This window comes from Aedes albopictus, unplaced genomic scaffold (genome assembly GCF_035046485.1).
Source record: "Aedes albopictus strain Foshan unplaced genomic scaffold, AalbF5 HiC_scaffold_121, whole genome shotgun sequence".
Classification (NCBI taxonomy): domain Eukaryota; kingdom Metazoa; phylum Arthropoda; class Insecta; order Diptera; family Culicidae; genus Aedes; species Aedes albopictus.
Genome location: NW_026916603.1, coordinates 47,564 through 68,971, shown reverse-complemented (window position 1 = coordinate 68,971; position 21,408 = coordinate 47,564). Strand labels below are relative to the sequence as shown.

The window sequence follows — 21,408 nt, the reverse complement described above, 5'->3', positions numbered from 1 at the left end:
TCCTTACTGAAGGAACTCTTGAATAAATCTCAGAAACAAAACCTGGTCATTATTGCAAAATCTTGAAGGAATTCCAGAAGAAATTCCGGGAGGTATTCGTAAAGAAACCCCTGAGGGAATCGTTATCCAAGAAAGACTCCAAGAAAATCCTATAAGCAACTTCTTGAAGAATCCTAGAAGAAAATTCTTGAAGCTAACCAGAAATATTTTTTAGAGGAACACGAGAAGAAATTGCTGTAGTAATTTCAGGATCTCCTGGAGATCCCTCGTACAAACCTCTGGAGAAATTTTAGAAAGAACTCTTGAATCAATCTCTGAAGGCACTCCTGGAGGAATTACTGTCCACTGTAAGAACGTCCTTCAAATATTGTTATTTGTTTCTTCCACAAAATCTCTCTATTCCGTTAAGCTAATCTTTGTTTAAATTCCTAATTTCTCAGCAATAATTTAGTTTTTAGTTTGTTTTGCCTGTTGCCAGTTTGCTGAGAATCTAGATGCGTCCACTTCAGAAGGCTCGTTTCCAGAGTCTTTTGGTGTGGGGGAGAGTGGAGGGTCGCATGAAAAAAAAAATCCATAAAGAGCTCCTGGATGAATCTCAGAAAAAAAAAACAAACTCTAGGAGGAAACTGAGAAGAAACATCCGTAGAAAAATAAGCACATATTTATAGAGGAATTTACAAGGAACTTCTGAAGGAATGACTGAAGAAATTTAATGAGGATTATCACTCTGCTGCAGGCGAATTCATTGGTATTTTTTTACTAATTGAAGTTTAGAGCCCATGGCTGTATAAAAAAAAAATAAATAAATAAATAAAATTAACGATTATTTTAAAGTAATGGAGACGTATGATCATTCCATACAAATATGAGCACAAACTTGAAATTAAAAAAAAAGCAGCCTAAAACGGCTTGAAAAATATTTCAAATTGTTTGATATGTTATATATAATTAGTTAATTTTTTATTAAAAAAATTCAGTCGCTGTGGTCCAACATTGTGAAAATTATTTAAAAAAAAACTAATGTTTTAACCATTTTTAAATATTGACATTTACTAAAGTTTTTTCGCGATATTTTCATAAAATGTAGAACTAGTAATCTATTCATGTGTGAAAAAAGATTGCAAATCGGTGTATTGGTTACAAAGCTAAGATTTTTTGAAAATCATAAAAATTGGTTACCTTAATGGTCACGCTAAATCATAAAATTGGTCATCCAAATGACAGAATAAAAAAATATGTGCAAATCAGGGCAAAATCGGAGCACTTTTATTTTTGAGTCTGTTCTTTTTTCATGGAACTATATCATAACAGGGACAATTGAAATAAATTTAAATGTGAGTTAATCAGCTTAAATGCTGATGTACCGTCGTGCGGGGTTACTTTTGAAATGCGGGGCTACTTTGGACACTTTCGAATATGGATTTTTTGAATTCAAAATATGGTTCAAATCTGTTTGATGTCTTTGGAACTATTACGAAGTAATAGTTTTCCCTCCATTTGGTTGAAATTATTTTTCAAACAGACCGTTTATTGCTTGGCAGGACGCGAAAATACATCGAATAAATCAATAAAATATACATAACGTATCAGAACATTTGGTCTGTAAGCATTGTTTCTACAGTTCATAAATTTCAAAGGGTTGATCAATTCATTCAAAATATATCAACGTAGCATATACAATCGAATATTTGTATCGTTATACATTATAAATGACCATTTCACCCAAATAAAGGATTGATGGTCCTTTTTTTCAGGCTAGTTATATAGCAATATCACGCTGCTCATAATACCAAAGGTAGCACGGAACCATCTTCAAACGCATAAATTTATTGAAATCATGTCTGATATAGTATACTACAGTATTGGTACAAAGTAGTTTTCTAAATAAACCTGGAATTTGAAATGCAATTTTGTTTTAGATAAAAATGTCCAAAGTAGCCCCCATCTGGTTCTATATGAGATGTGTCCGATTTGTGTATGAACAACTTTTTTGTTTATTGATGGATTTAGTTCAAATTTTGCATACATCCTACATACATACTCACAATTATTATGTGTAAAAATTGTGGAAATCCATTCACTACTCTGGGAGTTATAATGTCATAAAGTTGAAAAATCATGAAAAAGTGTAAAAAGAAGCCCCGCACGACGGTATTTCAAAATTTCTGTCAACAAAAATGTACAGTTATTCAAGCATTTGATTCCTGATTTTCATACATATGGTGGTCCCTTGGATATTGTAGGCTCTGACATGGATCGATTCCGGATGAGCCTTTAGTATTAAAATTTGTTTTTGTAATTATTGTTTTTTTTTTGTTTGAAAAGATAAAGAGGTTTTATGCCTCTTTGAGAACGATTTCGAAATGCATGGACTTTTTCCTCTTTCAAAATTATAAGTTAAATAAATAACAACAACAACAATGTACAGTACCGGCGACCGCTGCGGTACAACCTAGAGCGACTGAAGCAACCGTATGTCGCTTCAGCTTACGTGCAGAATCTCAAGGCAGCGTTGCCGCACGAATATTTCTCAACGACGCCACCGAGAGCTTCATCGGGAACGTGGGGAGTTGACAGAACGAATGGTTCGACAAGAACTGCAGACCGATTTTGGAGGCGAAACACCACAGATGATAATGCTGCAGCATGGAATCTGCCAGAACGTGGAACGATACAAACAAAACCGGAAACAGGAAAGCCGCATCTTCCGGGATTAAGAAAACACCACGAGAAAGACGCGGAGTGCGAAGAAATGGAACTGCAGTGCAGTTCTCAACAATTCTACCAGAAAATCAACGTATCCCGCAAATTCTTTATGTCGCGAACCGAAATGTGCTGGTATAAAAACGGGAGACTGTTGACGGATGGACGTGAGGTATTCAAATGGTGGATACAGCACTCCTATAAGCACCTGAATTGCGAAAGAGCGCGGACACGGGAGCTCAGGGCAACTGATGAAACGACTATGCCAGTAAAAGACGGAACTGATCCAACCGCACCGACAACAGTTAAGGATGTCATTCATCAACAGAAAACTAACCCAACAAACATTTTTGCTGTACAAGAGTGGAACAAACCACTCAAAAGCACACTTTAGCTGAAGAAATTGTCATTCAGCTTGTTCTGTTTCTTGGGGACAAGCAGCTGGCAATGACGTCAACAAAGTGCTATCTTAGACCATCTTCCATCGCCTGTCACCTTAAACCTATAAAAACAGATGAGTTCGTAGAAAGTTATCAAGCCGGCTTCATCAATAGGTGGTCTACAATAGATTTTCACCGTACGGCAAATCGGATTCCTAGAGAAACGTCATCAACAATGGATCACTAAAATAACTAAAACGGCCGCTATAGAATGAACAGATAGCGCCACAGTAGCCTTGTGTGTTTGACATAACTCCACTGCTGTCACAATGTTAATGGTCATATACGGTGGCGCCTCTGTTGACATGCAATGAACACGAGAAAAGTTGGTTTCATTGATCCATTATTTCAGGAGTTTCTTAAATAATTCCCTGGATTCCCTGGAAATCATTGTTTTCGATGTTGCATATTAAAATATAGATGGAACAAACTCAGATTTTGAATCAAAAATGAATTACTAGTTAACGATTAATATTTCTAATCTAATTTAAGGCACTTTGTCCACTTTTGCATGGAGTCGCATCAATGTGCTGCATGGCAGCCATATTGGGATTTTCAATTATTTTTTTTTTTATTTTTTCAATGCCGAATTTTATTCTAACCAAGACCATCTACCTTTGAAAACATTGATTGCTTTTCTGAATAAGCTTTATTATTTGAAGCATATCTACCACTACTTTACCAGAATAAAGTTAAGAACTATGATGTTGTATAGAAAGCCAGCCATTATGATTGTTCGACGGGTACAACCGGATGTGTTCTCACTTGGCTGGGTGGCTCATTAACCACAACACGACACGTCCGTGGATTGAGCATCGGGCGGCGGACGATTAAATTTCAGAACCTATGCGGAAGGTAATTTCTTATGCTGTGGAAGTACACCATCCGCATCAACAACGCGTAAGCAACCGCACGTGTCTCGGAAGTACCAGAAAGGAAGCTAGCGTAGAAGAATGGGCCACTATGGACGCGTGCCGATCAAGTGACGATCGTATATGCTTTCCCCATTATGTTTATTAAATTTGATAATTTATAATACGCAGAGGACGCGTGTGTGCATCATTATCAGCGCATATTAATATCTTTCGTCCTCATGGCGCACGATTTCGAGAGTAGCTGGACGATCTCCTAATCAAATTTTGTCATCGTTCATTGTCAACTAAATTAAGTTGATATTACCTCACAAAAGCATATACTCGTTTGCACCGTGTTTACTGCTTGAACAAGTTGGGAAATTGCTTCATACAAACCAATGTTCCTCCTCCTTATTGTAAAAACACAATCAATCATGTCAACAAATTAAGCAAATGTGGCTCCAAAATTCCAACAAAACAGAGTTCAGCTCATTGCCATATGCTATTCTTTACGACGCGATGATCGACCCTTTCGTTCCGAACTTTCATCTGCACGAAGGGAAATGGAACACATGCGGGTAAATGCCATGTCAGTCAGTGCAGTCTGAAAGGAACAACACTGTTTAGGAGTTTTGTTACTTCGTTGGTTAAATTGAATCGACCCAATATGGTACCAATCACGAGAAAGATGTGTTCTTTCGAACAGGAAGTAGGTAGAGGAACAACTAGCAGTGGAAGGACTGATGGTATGCATATGATAAATTAGATAAATATTGTAATATTTTCATCCTTTCAATGTGAATATGGTATCAAAATTTAGAACGTAAAACATTTTGATTTTAGTTTAACTCTTTAACCCTCCTAAAATTTAAGTTTTTCGCACCACGTCGGCGTAGTGCACGTTCAGCGTTCCTATCTGGGTCATACTGACCCCAACATCCTAATAGGGTTAAGGACAAACGTCTTGAAATCCCGCTTCAACAGTGCATCAAAACTTCAGACGCACAAACCTCAAGAAGCAAGCTTAAAACGACAATGCATTTCATTATTCTGTTCTTGCTCACTTGAAATAAGCTTAAAATGAGAAGCTCAGGTGCGCTGGTTTTGTTTACGAAGAGATTTGTGCCTTCGAAATCGTGAGCAGGTCCCAAAGTCGGCCATTTTGGCGGCCATTTTGGGACTCTAACAAGCCTGTCCTTAAGTAAAAAGTTTATTCAAACCAAGGTAGCAAACCCTAGCTTCAATATGGCTTCAATTAAAGGAATGGATAGCCCTTATGTGGCCGGTAGTTAATTTCAACAACGTTCCGGCAATTAATTTACCGCGATACAGACACGTTGTGGAAACCACTTCCCCAGTGTCATCCAAAAATGTGCCAAACAAGTGGCGGGGGCGTGAGAACAAATTCCAATGAATAACAAAGCAAACGAAATCGAGCTGGCATCAGCTTTCCAACAAAACTGAGAGGAAGAGACCTGGTGAAAGAATTTCTGGAATGTCTATTATATTTTAATTTTGAGACAGTTTTCCCTCGTACTCGCACTCACTCGTCAACACGCAACGACTACCACTTACTTCAAGTTCGTTGTCCATCCGGCATTCACCCAATTACTTGGTGGTCTTTTGTTTTTCATCGGAGAGACTACCAGGGCGCGTGGTAGCAGCCACATGCTTCCGGCGGAGTGCATCTTTTGGCTACGTTATTGTTTGGCGTTGTTTTCTATGTTTTGCTCGGAATGGTTTGAGGGAATTTGGTAAAAGATCCAAATCATCGGTGGGGGTGGGTAACGATCGTGGATGATGCCATTTTCAGTTAAGGTTTTATCAGGTCGTAAATCTGCGGTTGGATCACACTGAAATGTTTAGCGGATAAAGTGTTTAATTTCATGTAGGTACATAAAGCAAAGGTAATTCTTGCTGAAATCTTTCCTGGCAAAGCCCGCATTTCAGCTCTATGCTCTATGAAGTCTCAGTTAGGTGACTTGTCTTATTAATGAATTGCACTACACAAAAAATGGTAATGTTGTTGTGGTAATCCGATCCAATAATGGTCGCAGTAATTTTGTCCCGAACAGAGAAGAAAAAACTCTTTCTGTCGCACTTCAGCTAGAATTACCAAAAGCGAGAAACATTTTGAATTACCTTTTCAACTCTGGTTCTCCAGGTGTAGTTCTTCGCATTTTCATTAAACCGATGGAAGCGCTCCTGAATGTCTTCAATTGTGTCCTCTTCACATACGCTGATTTCCTGAATTTGGAACGTAAGATTATTGATCACTCGAATTTTCCTCTCCTGAGCGGTAATCTTCCCTACGATCATGCCCCTATCATCCCACCAACACTTCCCCGTCGATCCGTTTCTGATCAAAACCGGTGGAAACTCCGGCACCCGGACGCCATCCTTGCTAATCCGATAGACAGGTCTGCCTTTTCGATCAAAGTGCGCGCTCAAATCTTTCCCGGCAAAGCCTAGCAGCAGCAGATACAGCTACGGCGAAACCATTAAACAAATCGAATGGCAAATTACGGAGCACATTAATCAACGGCGGATCGGAGCCTTACCTTTTTCGGCGCCGAACTGGTTAAATTTCCATCGAACAGAGGCGTAATGTCGAAGACGTTCCCATGGATGATAACCCACGCACGATCGGCCGCGTTGTTTACGAAGACTTCATCGCGAAGGTAAAACCGTTGACGACGGTGGGGGTCGTCGGATGGCATTTTGATCGAGTTTTACCTGTGTTTGAGCGATGTTGATCACCTATGGCTGATTGATCATGGCAATCTTTGTGATTATGCGATACAGGAAAAAAAGCACAATAGGGCACTGCACTGTTTTGATTTTGCATGGGATTTTGACGTTTCGTGGCCTTATTGTTTACAAAATTTCTGTAAGAGTGAAAGAGAAGGAGATAATTTCATGCACTGCCCTATGGTCCACTGCACGAATTTATGCTGGCCTGCTTACTCTAACCGAAAATTTGACGTTTGAGAGGTGCCGACACCGCTCAAACGTCAAATTTCGTGTGAGAGTAAGCAGGCCAGAATCAATTCGTGCAGTGGACCATTGGGTTCTTTAGGGGTATGAGCTCTATACCGATTAGGCTATAGATAATAGCAATATTTTATTCACTAAACAACCCAATTCACACAATAATCTGTAATCTGTAATCACTTTTCCTATTGAATTATTTTAATAACTTTAATTGTAATAATTTACTAATTGACTCTCATGCCTACTCTTCAACATCGCTCTAGTAGGTGTGATGCGACGATTGCCGACAAGCCGGGTTCAACAGCCGGGGAACGATTTTCACAAAACCCGGTCAATTTGTGTGCTTTGCGGACGACATGGACATTATTGCCAGAACATTTGGAACGGTGGCAGAGCTGTACATCCGCCTGAAACGCGAAGCAGCAAAGGTCGGACTGGTGGTGAATGCCTCAAAAACAAAGTACATGCTGGTAGGCGGAACCGAACACGACCGGATCCGTCTGGGTAATAATGTTGGTAATAATGAGACGGTGGTGGAGGAATTCGTCTACCTCGGATCCTTACTGACGGCTGACAACAACGTGAGCCGTGAAATTCGGAGGCGCATCATCAGCGGAAGTCGGGCCTACTAAGGGCTCCAGAAGAAACTGCGATCGAAAAAGATTCACCCACGCACCAAATGCACCATGTACAAAACGCCAATAAGACCGGTGGTCCTCTACGGACACGACACATGGACCATGCTCGAGGAGGACCTGCAAGCACTCGGAGTTTTCAAGCGACGCGTGCTAAGGACGATCTTCGGCGGTGTGCAGGAGAACGGTGTGTGGCGGAGAAAGATGAACCACGAGCTCGCTGCACGAGCATCCAGAAGGTGGCCAAAGCCGGAAGGATACGTTGGGCAGGGCATGTTGCAAGAATGCCGGACAACAATCCTGCAAAGCTGATGTTTGCTACTGATCCGGTTGGCACAAGAAGGCGTGGAGCGCAGAGAGCACGATGGGCGGACCAGGTGGAGCGAGACCTGGCGAGCATTGGGCGCGACCGAGGATGGAGAGCGGCTGCCACAAACCGAGTATTATGGCGTACAATTGTTGATTATGTCTTATCCTAAATGTGATGTTGAACAAATCGTTAGCAATTATGATTCTAATAGACACTTTCTTGCAAAATTTTATCAACTTTTATCATTTGCTTTCTAGGTTTAATCACCGCATGACTTTATGATAATTGAATTTTATTGGCTTTTCTCGGTGAACTTAATTCTACTCAAAGAAGGAGGGAGTAACGAAAGTAATGAATCGTATATCGTGGATAGAATCGCAAGTGTGCGACGAGAGAAATTGAATAGAAGTTGAAAATTAACAGAGGGCCATAATTGAACAACACAATCACAACGACGACCCCTTTGCCTAACGTCCTCGTGTTGAACCAGTAGTCATCATCAAACTACACAAAAAATAATTTAATGATATTTTTTATAAAGAAAGATTTATATTTTTCATTAGACACGCTGTATTTACTTTTATAACGAAGCGCTAATAATAGCTATAACATTTCCTTATACAATGTATAAGTTTTGTGTTATGGCTAGAAAAGTATAAGTTTCAACTAATACATTTTCTAAGGTTTTGTTTTGAATGTTTTGCCCATCTCAAACAGACCGGAGCCATAGTTTTTTTCAATCAAAGCCATAGTGGCACGTGTTGCGGCAATAACGAAATAAAAATTGTGTTGTAAACTTCGGAAACATCGCTTGCAGATCCCGGTAGGTACCTATTATGACTGTTTGATTAATAAAGCTTACTAAGCATTTTTTTTTTAACTCAGCAGATCACATCTTCGTGTCCAATCTCCCAACCAGAAATCCGACATCAGATTCCTTCGCTGCTCTTCAACACTCCGGCTACCAGGGGCGGTGATACCCGTTTATTCACGGCCGGAACGGAGATACTGGCTGGTTCCACCGCTCTTTAACATTACGGTTTACTGAGGGCACTTCCATCCGCTTGTTTGCTGCCGGAGCGGAGATTCCGGCTGGTTCCGCTGCTTCTCGACGTTCTGGCTGGCAAAAGGCGGCATCATCCGCTGCCGGAACAGCGACCCCGGCGGGCATAATGGACGTGTCTTTACCGATGTTTTGAGTTAATTAATATCTGTTTGTATATGCTGTAGCTTTGTTTACATAATTGATTCTAGCTTTCCACGCTAGCCATAATGGCGGATGCCATAAAAAAATTGACAAGATCTGTGCCCTGTGCACTGAACTGAAATTGAAGAAAACAATCTCAGCAAACCTTGAGTTTGCCAAACTTGTTTGTTGATTTTGATGTCACCTAACCAACCGTTGATTTGTAAACATTTTCAAAGGCGATACTGAAGGTTTTTCAATTCAGTTTTGTAGCATTTAATTATTTTCTTTTCGTTTTAGATTTAATTGAACTAGGCTTGAATGTGGATGCTGTGAAACAATTTTGGAGCATTATCCGTTCAAACGATTCTGATGGGTTGGACTAATAAATGCGAATTTTCATCGGTCCCCATTGTTGCATATTTTTTTTCTTTAGAATCCCAGAATTTTCCCTCAAAAATTGTAACTGACATCGCCCCAAATACCTAACCAGAAAGAATATGCTGAACCCCGTTACGAATCGTAAAAACACGCGAACTTCTCATGAATGTGAACTCATAAACTGAAATCTCCATCGGAAAGTTAGAAGATTCGCTCCTAAATGCTCACTGAATGTCATTTGCTATCTTTAATTATTGGAAAAGGGCAGCTTCATGCGCTTTTCTCATTACACCAGACCAAAACCGGAAAAGCTCCGCTCGAACCACTTCTATGTAACAGACATCTAATCATTTCTAACAAAATAATAGCATGGGTTTCTCTACGTCCTGTCGTGGATCGCGTGGGACTCTATCCGGTCCTGGTCCGGTGCAATGTCTATTCTCATTATGTACTTGAATGTATTTAATACGTTAAGGAACTTTTCCGGGATATGCAGAACATAAGCCCACTTAAGGCCTATCTGTAAGCGTTCTTGGGATTGCATATGACAATTCTTATGGAATCATGAATATGATTTACAATTACATTTCTTTAAGCGAGAATGTGTTTAGTTCGCGATTTTCTGATTAGCTGACTGGCACCAGGGTACGGTTTGAGAACCCCGGTTGAAAATTGCCCAATATATGGTGTCAAGTTGTAACCCGATGGATGACAGGTGGGGCACAACCACGGAACGGGGCTCTGCAGGGAGCTAGATCGGACGGTGCACGGGATTCGTGAAAGGTCTGTCAAATAGCGAACATCGATGCGAGTTTTTTTTTTTCGGATAAGATTTGTAAAAGTTGTCAGGCTTTGTAGCTTGGTTAGTGATTCGATCCCCATACTCCAAGGTCGAAAGAATGCCAAGCAATGGCCTGAGTGTCCTCCAGTGCCGGTCGTGGTGTTCCAAACGTTTTCACCCACGGGCAGGTGCCACCGCTTTGCGCCACCTTTATCTTCGGAGTGGTAAGTGGAGTTCCTGGAGCACATCCTACTGCTGGCGTCCACCATTTACGTTTCTCTACCGACACCGTGGTCAGTGCTGCATCTACCACGATACTGTAGCCACAGTCGTAGCTCGCCATTGTTGATCGCCACACGACCCCCCTCCACCCCCCGGCACACGTGGCCGCTGAAGCCCCCGCTGCCACGGTTCGTCAACAACGCCGTCAACCCGCAATTCTTGAACGTCCGCGGATCCCCCGCAAGCCAGCTGCTTTGCACGCGACCACCGAAGCTGCTGTTGTCCCGGAAGACCGTTATTACCGACACCCGTAGGAACCTCCCAGAAACGTGCGTGGCTGACTGCCTTCGTGGATAACTGCGCATGCCACCGACTTGACCCCCTGACATTTTTGCAATACGGATACGAACGCTGACTGAAACTTATGCAGTAATTCCTAAAATAAGAAAAATCGTAAATTATGGAATTCAAAGAAAAAATGTAAGCAAAAATATCACGTCTGACAGGTAACAACAAAACGGCTAATTTTAGACAGTACAGCTTGCTGAGAATATTTTCTTCAATTTCAGTTCAGCGTGGGGCACAGTTCTTGTCAAACATTTTTATGGCATCCGCCATTATGGCTAGCGTGGAAAGCTAGAATCAATTATGTAAACAAAGCTTTTGAAAAATTGGGGAAAAAAGTAAAACATGAAAATTTACAATCAAAATATTCGGTAATAGATTTTATTAGGTTTGACGCATACATAATATCAAACAATTCTAATAACAAATATTACCAATAGCGAATCACATTTATTAGTTGAAACTTATACTTTTCATTCATCTTATGTTATGCTCCATATTACACACTCAGATAAGCTGTATAAGGAAAACGAAATGGCAAAAATATATAACATTTTCTAATAAATTTGTTATGGATTTTTTTTCGTGTACTAGTACCTAGCCGTTCAACACGAGGCCGTTAGGAAAAGGGGTCGTCGTTGTGATTGTGTTGTTCAATTATGGCCCTCTGTTAATTTTCAACTTCTATTCAATTTCTCTCGTCGCACACTTGCGATTCTATCCACCGTTTCTTTCATTACTTTCGTTACTCCCGCCTTCTTTGAGTAGTATTAAGTTCACCGAGAAAAGCCAATAAAATTCAATTATCATTTTATCATTTGGTTTGAAAGCTACTGATGTTGATAGGGGTGAGTGTTAGTGATTTTTTTTCGTATTTTTCTTGTGCGATGTTTGCCTATTCATAACTTTTGAAATTCTCTGTCAATTTTCATGAAATTTCCACAGAAGGTAGTTGATTATGTAATGCAGTGTATATTATGTGTGTATAGTTATAGTTATATAGTTATATATATATATAGTTATAGTTATAGTTATATATAACTATATATATATATATATATATATATATATATATATATATATATATATATATACAGGGTGTTTGCTTCCGGACTTTAAATAATTTGGGGGCAGATAGGTCTTGATGAGACATGAAAAAGTGCCCAAGGAACATGGGGTCGCAAATCACTGCTAAGTGAGTTATTCAAAATTCTATGATTTTTAACATGCAAAACTTCAAAAAATTGTATCTCAGCTATCTTTGATCAAAATCTCAATCTTTTTGCATGAATTGAAAGCCTGAACCATTGTGCTGTTATGCTTCTTGGACAAAAACTCGATCTAAAGTGATTAACATGCTTAAATTTTGGAAAGTTTGCGGCAAAAGCAGAAAAAAATGCTCTTTTTTTAGGTATTTTTGTTGTTATTTAATAAAAACACGTAGTAAAGTAGAAAAGTGATATTCTACAAAAGATTGTTTATGTTGTATTCTACCAAACTCTCTTTGGGACCAACATTGAATTTTTTGTAGTTTGGCCACAATAATTAATTCAAAGTTAGGTAAAAAACTCATCGAATTGCGAAAAACATCGCCCCGATTTCATTGAACCGTGCTTTGGCAGCACTTCCCGTTCGTGTGCTTGCTGTTTACTCTCCCAACAGCAGGCAAGAGAAACTATTGCAACGCACATGAATAGCCAAACATTGCCACACAACCAACCAACTCGTCCTGATTGGTGTTATGTTTGGTCGTGCATAACAAACATTGCACCAATCTGGGCGAGTTGGTCGTTCGGGTGGAGAGCCGGAGAAGTTTGTAGCTACGACCATGCCTCTGTTATTGTTGATGTGGGGAATGCGCACACTTTGAAGCGGCGCATCGAATTTCCGCTATGGCGGAATGCAACGCGGAGGTTGCGTGCGAAAGGACGCGCGCAAGATTTTCAAAACATTGCTATGCGAGTAGCGATACCAATGTTGGTCGCGGAGAGAAGACGAGCTGCATGGTGTTTAAAATCCTTTGCCGAGTTGGGTTTCCTTGCACTCGCAGTCAAACTGCGGTGCTATTCAGATGGGGTGGGGTTATGCTGACGAAGTCAGATATTATTTTATTGTTTTTAAATAAGTAATTCAATAAATAATGCCATAATTAATTACAACATTAATTTATGCTAATTTGCTAAATAAGTTGTGATTAATCTTTTTTCTGGCATTACGTGCCATCGGGTACACAGCCTGTTCTGTACTATTTAAGGTATGAATGGGTGATATTAAGGTGGATTATTGCGGGAAGTTGGGGTTTTTAAATGAATGTTTGAGAACTTTAGAAGATATTGGGGGCATTGTGAAGGAAGCTGGGTCCTTTAAATAAGTGTTCGGTAATTTTAGGTGATATTGGGAGACATTCTACGGGAAGCTGGGTCCTCCCAATAAGTGTTCGGTAATTTTAGGTGATGTTGGGAGGCATTCTGAGGGAAGTCGGTTTCTCCCAATAAGTGTTCGGTAATTTTAGGTGATATTGGGAGACATTCTACGGGAAGCTGGGTACTCCCAATAAGTGTTTGGTAACTTTAGGTGATATTGGGAGGCATTCTGAGAAAAGTCGGTTCCTCATAATAAGTGTTCGGTAATTTTAGGTGATATTGGGAGACATTCTACGGGAAGCTGGGTCCTCCCAATAAGTGTTCGGTAATTTTAGGTGATATTGGGAGGCATTCTGAGGGAAGTCGGTTCCTCATAATAAGTGTTCGGTAATTTTAGGTGATATTGGGAGACATTCTACGGGAAGCTGGGTCCTCCCAATAAGTGTTCGGTAATTTTAGGTGATATTGGGAGGCATTCTGAGAAAAGTCGGTTCCTCCCAATAAGTGTTCGGTAATTTTAGGTGATATTGGGAGACATTCTACGGGAAGCTGGGTCCTCCCAATAAGTGTTCGGTAATTTTAGGTGATATTGGGAGGCATTCTGAGGGAAGTCGGTTCCTCCCAATAAGTGTTCGGTAATTTTAGGTGATATTGGGAGGCATTCTGAGAAAAGTCGGTTCCTCATAATAAGTGTTCGGTAATTTTAGGTGATATTGGGAGACATTCTACGGGAAGCTGGGTCCTCCCAATAAGTGTTCGGTAATTTTAGGTGATATTGGGAGGCATTCTGAGAAAAGTCGGTTCCTCCCAATAAGTGTTCGGTAATTTTAGGTGATATTGGGAGACATTCTACGGGAAGCTGGGTCCTCCCAATAAGTGTTCGGTAATTTTAGGTGATATTGGGAGGCATTCTGAGGGAAGTCGGTTCCTCCCAATAAGTGTTCGGTAATTTTAGGTGATATTGGGAGGCATTCTGAGAAAAGTCGGTTCCTCATAATAAGTGTTCGGTAATTTTAGGTGATATTGGGAGACATTCTACGGGAAGCTGGGTCCTCCCAATAAGTGTTCGGTAATTTTAGGTGATATTGGGAGGCATTCTGAGGGAAGTCGGTTCCTCTCAATAAGTGTTCGGTAATTTTAGGTGATATTGGGAGACATTCTACGGGAAGCTGGGTCCTCCCAATAAGTGTTTGGTAACTTTAGGTGATATTGGGGAGCATTCTGAGGGAAGTCGGTTCCTCCCAATAAGTGTTCGTTAATTTTAGGTGATATTGGGAAGCATTCTGAAGGAAGTCGGTTCCTCCTAATAAGTGTTCGGTAATTTTAGGTGATATTGGGAGACATTCTACGGGAAGTCGGTTCCTCCCAATAAGTGTTCGGTAATTTTAGGTGATATTGGGATACATTCTACGGGAAGCTGGGTCCTCCCAATAAGTGTTTGGTAATTTTAGGTGATATTGGGAGGCATTCTGAGGGAAGTCGGTTCTCCCCAATAAGTGTTCGGTAATTTAAGGTGATATTGGGAGACATTCTACGGGAAGTCGGTTCCTCCCAATAAGTGTTTGGTAATTTTAGGTGATACTGGGAGACATTCTACGGGAAGCTGGGTCCTCCCAATAAGTGTTTGGTAACTTTAGGTGATATTGGGGAGCATTCTGAAGGAAGTCGGTTCCTCCCAATAAGTGTTCGGTAATTTAAGGTGATATTGGGAGGCATTCTGAGGGAAGTCGGTTCCTCCCAATAAGTGTTTGGTAATTTTAGGTGATATTGGGAGGCATTCTGAGGGAAGTCGGTTCCTCTCAATAAGTGTTCGGTAATTTTAGGTGATATTGGGAGACATTCTACGGGAAGCTGGGTCCTCCCAATAAGTGTTCGGTAATTTTAGGTGATATTGGGAGGCATTCTGAGGGAAGTCGGTTCCTCTCAATAAGTGTTCGGTAATTTTAGGTGATATTGGGAGACATTCTACGGGAAGCTGGGTCCTCCCAATAAGTGTTTGGTAACTTTAGGTGATATTGGGGAGCATTCTGAGGGAAGTCGGTTCCTCCCAATAAGTGTTCGTTAATTTTAGGTGATATTGGGAAGCATTCTGAAGGAAGTCGGTTCCTCCTAATAAGTGTTCGGTAATTTTAGGTGATATTGGGAGACATTCTACGGGAAGTCGGTTCCTCCCAATAAGTGTTCGGTAATTTTAGGTGATATTGGGATACATTCTACGGGAAGCTGGGTCCTCCCAATAAGTGTTTGGTAATTTTAGGTGATATTGGGAGGCATTCTGAGGGAAGTCGGTTCTCCCCAATAAGTGTTCGGTAATTTAAGGTGATATTGGGAGACATTCTACGGGAAGTCGGTTCCTCCCAATAAGTGTTTGGTAATTTTAGGTGATACTGGGAGACATTCTACGGGAAGCTGGGTCCTCCCAATAAGTGTTTGGTAACTTTAGGTGATATTGGGGAGCATTCTGAAGGAAGTCGGTTCCTCCCAATAAGTGTTCGGTAATTTAAGGTGATATTGGGAGGCATTCTGAGGGAAGTCGGTTCCTCCCAATAAGTGTTCGGTATTTTTAGGTGATATTGGGAGACATTCTACGGGAAGATGGGTCCTCCCAATAAGTGTTCGGTAATTTAAGGTGATATTGGGAGGCATTCTGAGGGAAGTCGGTTCCTCCCAATAAGTGTTCGGTATTTTTAGGTGATATTGGGAGACATTCTACGGGAAGATGGGTCCTCCCAATAAGTGTTCGGTAATTTTAGGTGATATTGGGAGACATTCTACGGGAAGATGGGTCCTCCCAATAAGTGTTCGGTAATTTTAGGTGATATTGGGAGGCATTCTGAGGGAAGTCGGTTCCTCCCAATAAGTGTTCGGTAATTTTAGGTGATATTGGGAGGCATTCTGAGGGAAGTCGGTTCCTCCCAATAAGTGTTCGGTAATTTTAGGTGATATTGGGAGGCATTCTGAGGGAAGTCGGTTCCTCCCAATAAGTGTTCGGTAATTTTAGGTGATATTGGGAGGCATTCTGAGAAAAGTCGGTTCCTCATAATAAGTGTTCGGTAATTTTAGGTGATATTGGGAGACATTCTACGGGAAGCTGGGTCCTCCCAATAAGTGTTCGGTAATTTTAGGTGATATTGGGAGGCATTCTGAGGGAAGTCGGTTCCTCCCAATAAGTGTTCGGTAATTTTAGGTGATATTGGGAGGCATTCTGAGGGAAGTCGATTCCTCCCAATAAGTGTTCGGTAATTTTAGGTGATATTGGGAGGCATTCTGAGGGAAGTCGGTTCCTCCCAATAAGTGTTCGGTAATTTTAGGTGATATTGGGAGGCATTCTGAGAAAAGTCGGTTCCTCATAATAAGTGTTCGGTAATTTTAGGTGATATTGGGAGACATTCTACGGGAAGCTGGGTCCTCCCAATAAGTGTTCGGTAATTTTAGGTGATATTGGGAGGCATTCTGAGGGAAGTCGGTTCCTCCCAATAAGTGTTCGGTAATTTTAGGTGATATTGGGAGACATTCTACGGGAAGCTGGGTCCTCCCAATAAGTGTTCGGTAATTTTAGGTGATATTGGGAGGCATTCTGAGGGAAGTCGGTTCCTCCCAATAAGTGTTCGGTAATTTTAGGTGATATTGGGAGGCATTCTGAGAAAAGTCGGTTCCTTATAATAAGTGTTCGGTAATTTTAGGTGATATTGGGAGACATTCTACGGGAAGCTGGGTCCTCCCAATAAGTGTTCGGTAATTTTAGGTGATATTGGGAGGCATTCTGAGAAAAGTCGGTTCCTCCCAATAAGTGTTCGGTAATTTTAGGTGATATTGGGAGACATTCTACGGGAAGCTGGGTCCTCCCAATAAGTGTTCGGTAATTTTAGGTGATGTTGGGAGGCATTCTGAGGGAAGTCGGTTTCTCCCAATAAGTGTTCGGTAATTTTAGGTGATATTGGGAGACATTCTACGGGAAGCTGGGTCCTCCCAATAAGTGTTTGGTAATTTTAGGTGATATTGGGAGGAATTCTGAGGGAAGTCGGTTCTCCCCAATAAGTGTTCGGTAATTTAAGGTGATACTGGGAGACATTCTACGGGAAGCTGGGTCCTCCCAATAAGTGTTCGGTAATTTTAGGTGATATTGGGAGGCATTCTGAGGGAAGTCGGTTTCTCCCAATAAGTGTTCGGTAATTTTAGGTGATATTGGGAGACATTCTACGGGAAGCTGGGTCCTCCCAATAAGTGTTTGGTAATTTTAGGTGATATTGGGAGGCATTCTGAGGGAAGTCGGTTCCTCTCAATAAGTGTTCGGTAATTTTAGGTGATATTGGGAGACATTCTACGGGAAGCTGGGTCCTCCCAATAAGTGTTCGGTAATTTTAGGTGATATTGGGAGGCATTCTGAGGGAAGTCGGTTCCTCCCAATAAGTGTTTGGTAACTTTAGGTGATATTGGGGAATATTCTGAGGGATGTCGGTTCCTCCCAATAAGTGTTCGTTAATTTTAGGTGATATTGGGAAGCATACTGAAGGAAGTCGGTTCCTCCGAATAAGTGTTCGGTAATTTTAGGTGATATTGGGAGACATTCTACGGGAAGATGGGTCCTCCCAATAAGTGTTCGGTAATTTTAGGTGATATTGGGAGACATTCTGAGGGAAGTCGGTTCCTCCCAATAAGTGTTCGGTAATTTTAGGTGATATTGGGAGACATTCTACGGGAAGCTGGGTCCTCCCAATAAGTGTTCGGTAATTTTAGGTGATATTGGGAGGCATTCTGAGGGAAGTCGGTTCCTCTCAATAAGTGTTCGGTAATTTTAGGTGATATTGGGAGACATTCTACGGGAAGCTGGGTCCTCCCAATAAGTGTTCGGTAATTTTAGGTGATATTGGGAGGCATTCTGAGGGAAGTCGGTTCCTCCCAATAAGTGTTCGGTAATTTTAGGTGATATTGGGAGACATTCTACGGGAAACTGGGTCCTCCCAATAAGTGTTTGGTAATTTTAGGTGATATTGGGAGGCATTCTGAGGGAAGTCGGTTCCTCCCAATAAGTGTTCGGTAATTTTAGGTGATATTGGGAGACATTCTACGGGAAACTGGGTCCTCCCAATAAGTGTTTGGTAATTTTAGGTGATATTGGGAGGCATTCTGAGGGAAGTCGGTTCCTCCCAATAAGTGTTCGGTAATTTTAGGTGATATTGGGAGACATTCTACGGGAAACTGGGTCCTCCCAATAAGTGTTCGGTAATTTTAGGTGATATTGGGAGGCATTCTGAGGGAAGTCGGTTCCTCCCAATAAGTGTTCGGTAATTTTAGGTGATATTGGGAGACATTCTACGGGAAACTGGGTCCTCCCAATAAGTGTTTGGTAATTTTAGGTGATATTGGGAGGCATTCTGAGGGAAGTCGGTTCCTCCCAATAAGTGTTCGGTAATTTTAGGTGATATTGGGAGACATTCTACGGGAAGCTGGGTCCTCCCAAGAAGTGTTCGGTAATTTTAGGTGATATTGGGAGGCATTCTGAGGGAAGTCGGTTCCTCCCAATAAGTGTTCGGTAATTTTAGGTGATATTGGGAGGCATTCTGAGGGAAGTCGGTTCCTCCCAATAAGTGTTCGTTAATTTTAGGTGATATTGGGAAGCATTCTGAAGGAAGTCGGTTCCTCCCAATAAGTGTTCGGTAATTTTAGGTGATATTGGGAGACATTCTACGGGAAGCTCTGTCCTCCCAATAAGTGTTTGGTAATTTTAGGTGATATTGGGAGGAATTCTGAGGGAAGTCGGTTCTCCCCAATAAGTGTTCGGTAATTTAAGGTGATACTGGGAGACATTCTACGGGAAGCTGGGTCCTCCCAATAAGTGTTTGGTAACTTTAGGTGATATTGGGGAATATTCTGAGGGAAGTCGGTTCCTCCCAATAAGTGTTCGTTAATTTTAGGTGATATTGGGAAGCATACTGAAGGAAGTCGGTTCCTCCCAATAAGTGTTCGGTAATTTTAGGTGATATTGGGAGACATTCTACGGGAAGCTGGGTCCTCCCAATGAGTGTTCGGTAATTTTAGGTGATATTGGGAGGCATTCTGAGGGAAGTCGGTTCCTCCCAATAAGTGTTCGGTAATTTTAGGTGATATTGGGAGACATTCTACGGGAAACTGGGTCCTCCCAATAAGTGTTCGGTAATTTTAGGTGATATTGGGAGGCATTCTGAGGGAAGTCGGTTCCTCCCAATAAGTGTTCGGTAATTTTAGGTGATATTGGGAGACATTCTACGGGAAGCTGGGTCCTCCCAATAAGTGTTCGGTAATTTTAGGTGATATTGGGAGGCATTCTGAGGGAAGTCGGTTCCTCCCAATAAGTGTTCGGTAATTTTAGGTGATATTGGGAGACATTCTACGGGAAACTGGGTCCTCCCAATAAGTGTTTGGTAATTTTAGGTGATATTGGGAGGCATTCTGAGGGAAGTCGGTTCCTCCCTATAAGTGTTCGGTAATTTTAGGTGATATTGGGAGGCATTCTGAGAAAAGTCGGTTCCTCATAATAAGTGTTCGGTAATTTTAGGTTATATTGGGAGACATTCTACGGGAAGCTGGGTCCTCCCAATAAGTGTTCGGTAATTTTAGGTGATGTTGGGAGGCATTCTGAGGGAAGTCGGTTTCTCCCAATAAGTGTTCGGTAATTTTAGGTGATATTGGGAGACATTCTGAGGGAAGTCGGTTCCTCCCAATAAGTGTTCGGTAATTTTAGGTGATATTGGGAGACATTCTACGGGAAGCTGGGTCCTCCCAATAAGTGTTTGGTAATTTTAGGTGATATTGGGAGACATTCTACGGGAAGCTGGGTCCTCCCAATAAGTGTTCGGTAATTTTAGGTGATATTGGGAGGCATTCTGAGAAAAGTCGGTTCCTCCCAATAAGTGTTCGGTAATTTTAGGTGATATTGGGAGACATTCTACGGGAAGCTGGGTCCTCCCAATAAGTGTTCGGTAATTTTAGGTGATATTGGGAGGCATTCTGAGAAAAGTCGGTTCCTCCCAATAAGTGTTCGGTAATTTTAGGTGATATTGGGAGACATTCTACGGGAAGCTGGGTCCTCCCAATAAGTGTTCGGTAATTTTAGGTGATGTTGGGAGGCATTCTGAGGGAAGTCGGTTCCTCCCAATAAGTGTTCGGTAATTTTAGGTGATATTGGGAGGCATTCTGAGGGAAGTCGGTTCCTCCCAATAAGTGTTCGGTAATTTTAGGTGATATTGGGAGGCATTCTGAGAAAAGTCGGTTCCTCATAATAAGTGTTCGGTAATTTTAGGTGATATTGGGAGACATTCTACGGGAAGCTGGGTCCTCCCAATAAGTGTTCGGTAATTTTAGGTGATATTGGGAGACATTCTACGGGAAGCTGGGTCCTCCCAATAAGTGTTCGGTAATTTTAGGTGATATTGGGAGGCATTCTGAGGGAAGTCGGTTCCTCCCAATAAGTGTTCGGTAATTTTAGGTGATATTGGGAGACATTCTACGGGAAGCTGGGTCCTCCCAATAAGTGTTCGGTAATTTTAGGTGATATTGGGAGGCATTCTGAGAAAAGTCGGTTCCTCATAATAAGTGTTCGGTAATTTTAGGTGATATTGGGAGACATTCTACGGGAAGCTGGGTCCTCCCAATAAGTGTTCGGTAATTTTAGGTGATATTGGGAGGCATTCTGAGAAAAGTCGGTTCCTCCCAATAAGTGTTCGGTAATTTTAGGTGATATTGGGAGACATTCTACGGGAAGCTGGGTCCTCCCAATAAGTGTTCGGTAATTTTAGGTGATATTGGGAGGCATTCTGAGGGAAGTCGGTTCCTCCCAATAAGTGTTCGGTAATTTTAGGTGATATTGGGAGGCATTCTGAGAAAAGTCGGTTCCTCATAATAAGTGTTCGGTAATTTTAGGTGATATTGGGAGACATTCTACGGGAAGCTGGGTCCTCCCAATAAGTGTTCGGTAATTTTAGGTGATATTGGGAGGCATTCTGAGGGAAGTCGGTTCCTCTCAATAAGTGTTCGGTAATTTTAGGTGATATTGGGAGACATTCTACGGGAAGCTGGGTCCTCCCAATAAGTGTTTGGTAACTTTAGGTGATATTGGGGAGCATTCTGAGGGAAGTCGGTTCCTCCCAATAAGTGTTCGTTAATTTTAGGTGATATTGGGAAGCATTCTGAAGGAAGTCGGTTCCTCCTAATAAGT

The 21,408-nt window shown here is 41.4% G+C and overlaps 1 protein-coding gene across 1 annotated transcript; it reads right to left on the bottom strand.

The window, feature by feature from the left end:
- Window positions 1-5,396: 5,396 nt before the first annotated feature.
- LOC115256041 (cytochrome b5 domain-containing protein 1-like) lies at window positions 5,397-6,780 on the bottom strand. The gene is made up of 3 exons (XM_062843256.1): window positions 6,559-6,780; window positions 6,140-6,484; window positions 5,397-5,850 (listed from the first exon to the last, which is right to left on the bottom strand). The coding sequence occupies exons 1-3, from the start codon at window positions 6,715-6,717 to the stop codon at window positions 5,698-5,700; spliced, it is 657 nt and encodes a 218-aa protein (XP_062699240.1). The 5' UTR covers window positions 6,718-6,780; the 3' UTR covers window positions 5,397-5,697.
- Window positions 6,781-21,408: the final 14,628 nt, after the last annotated feature.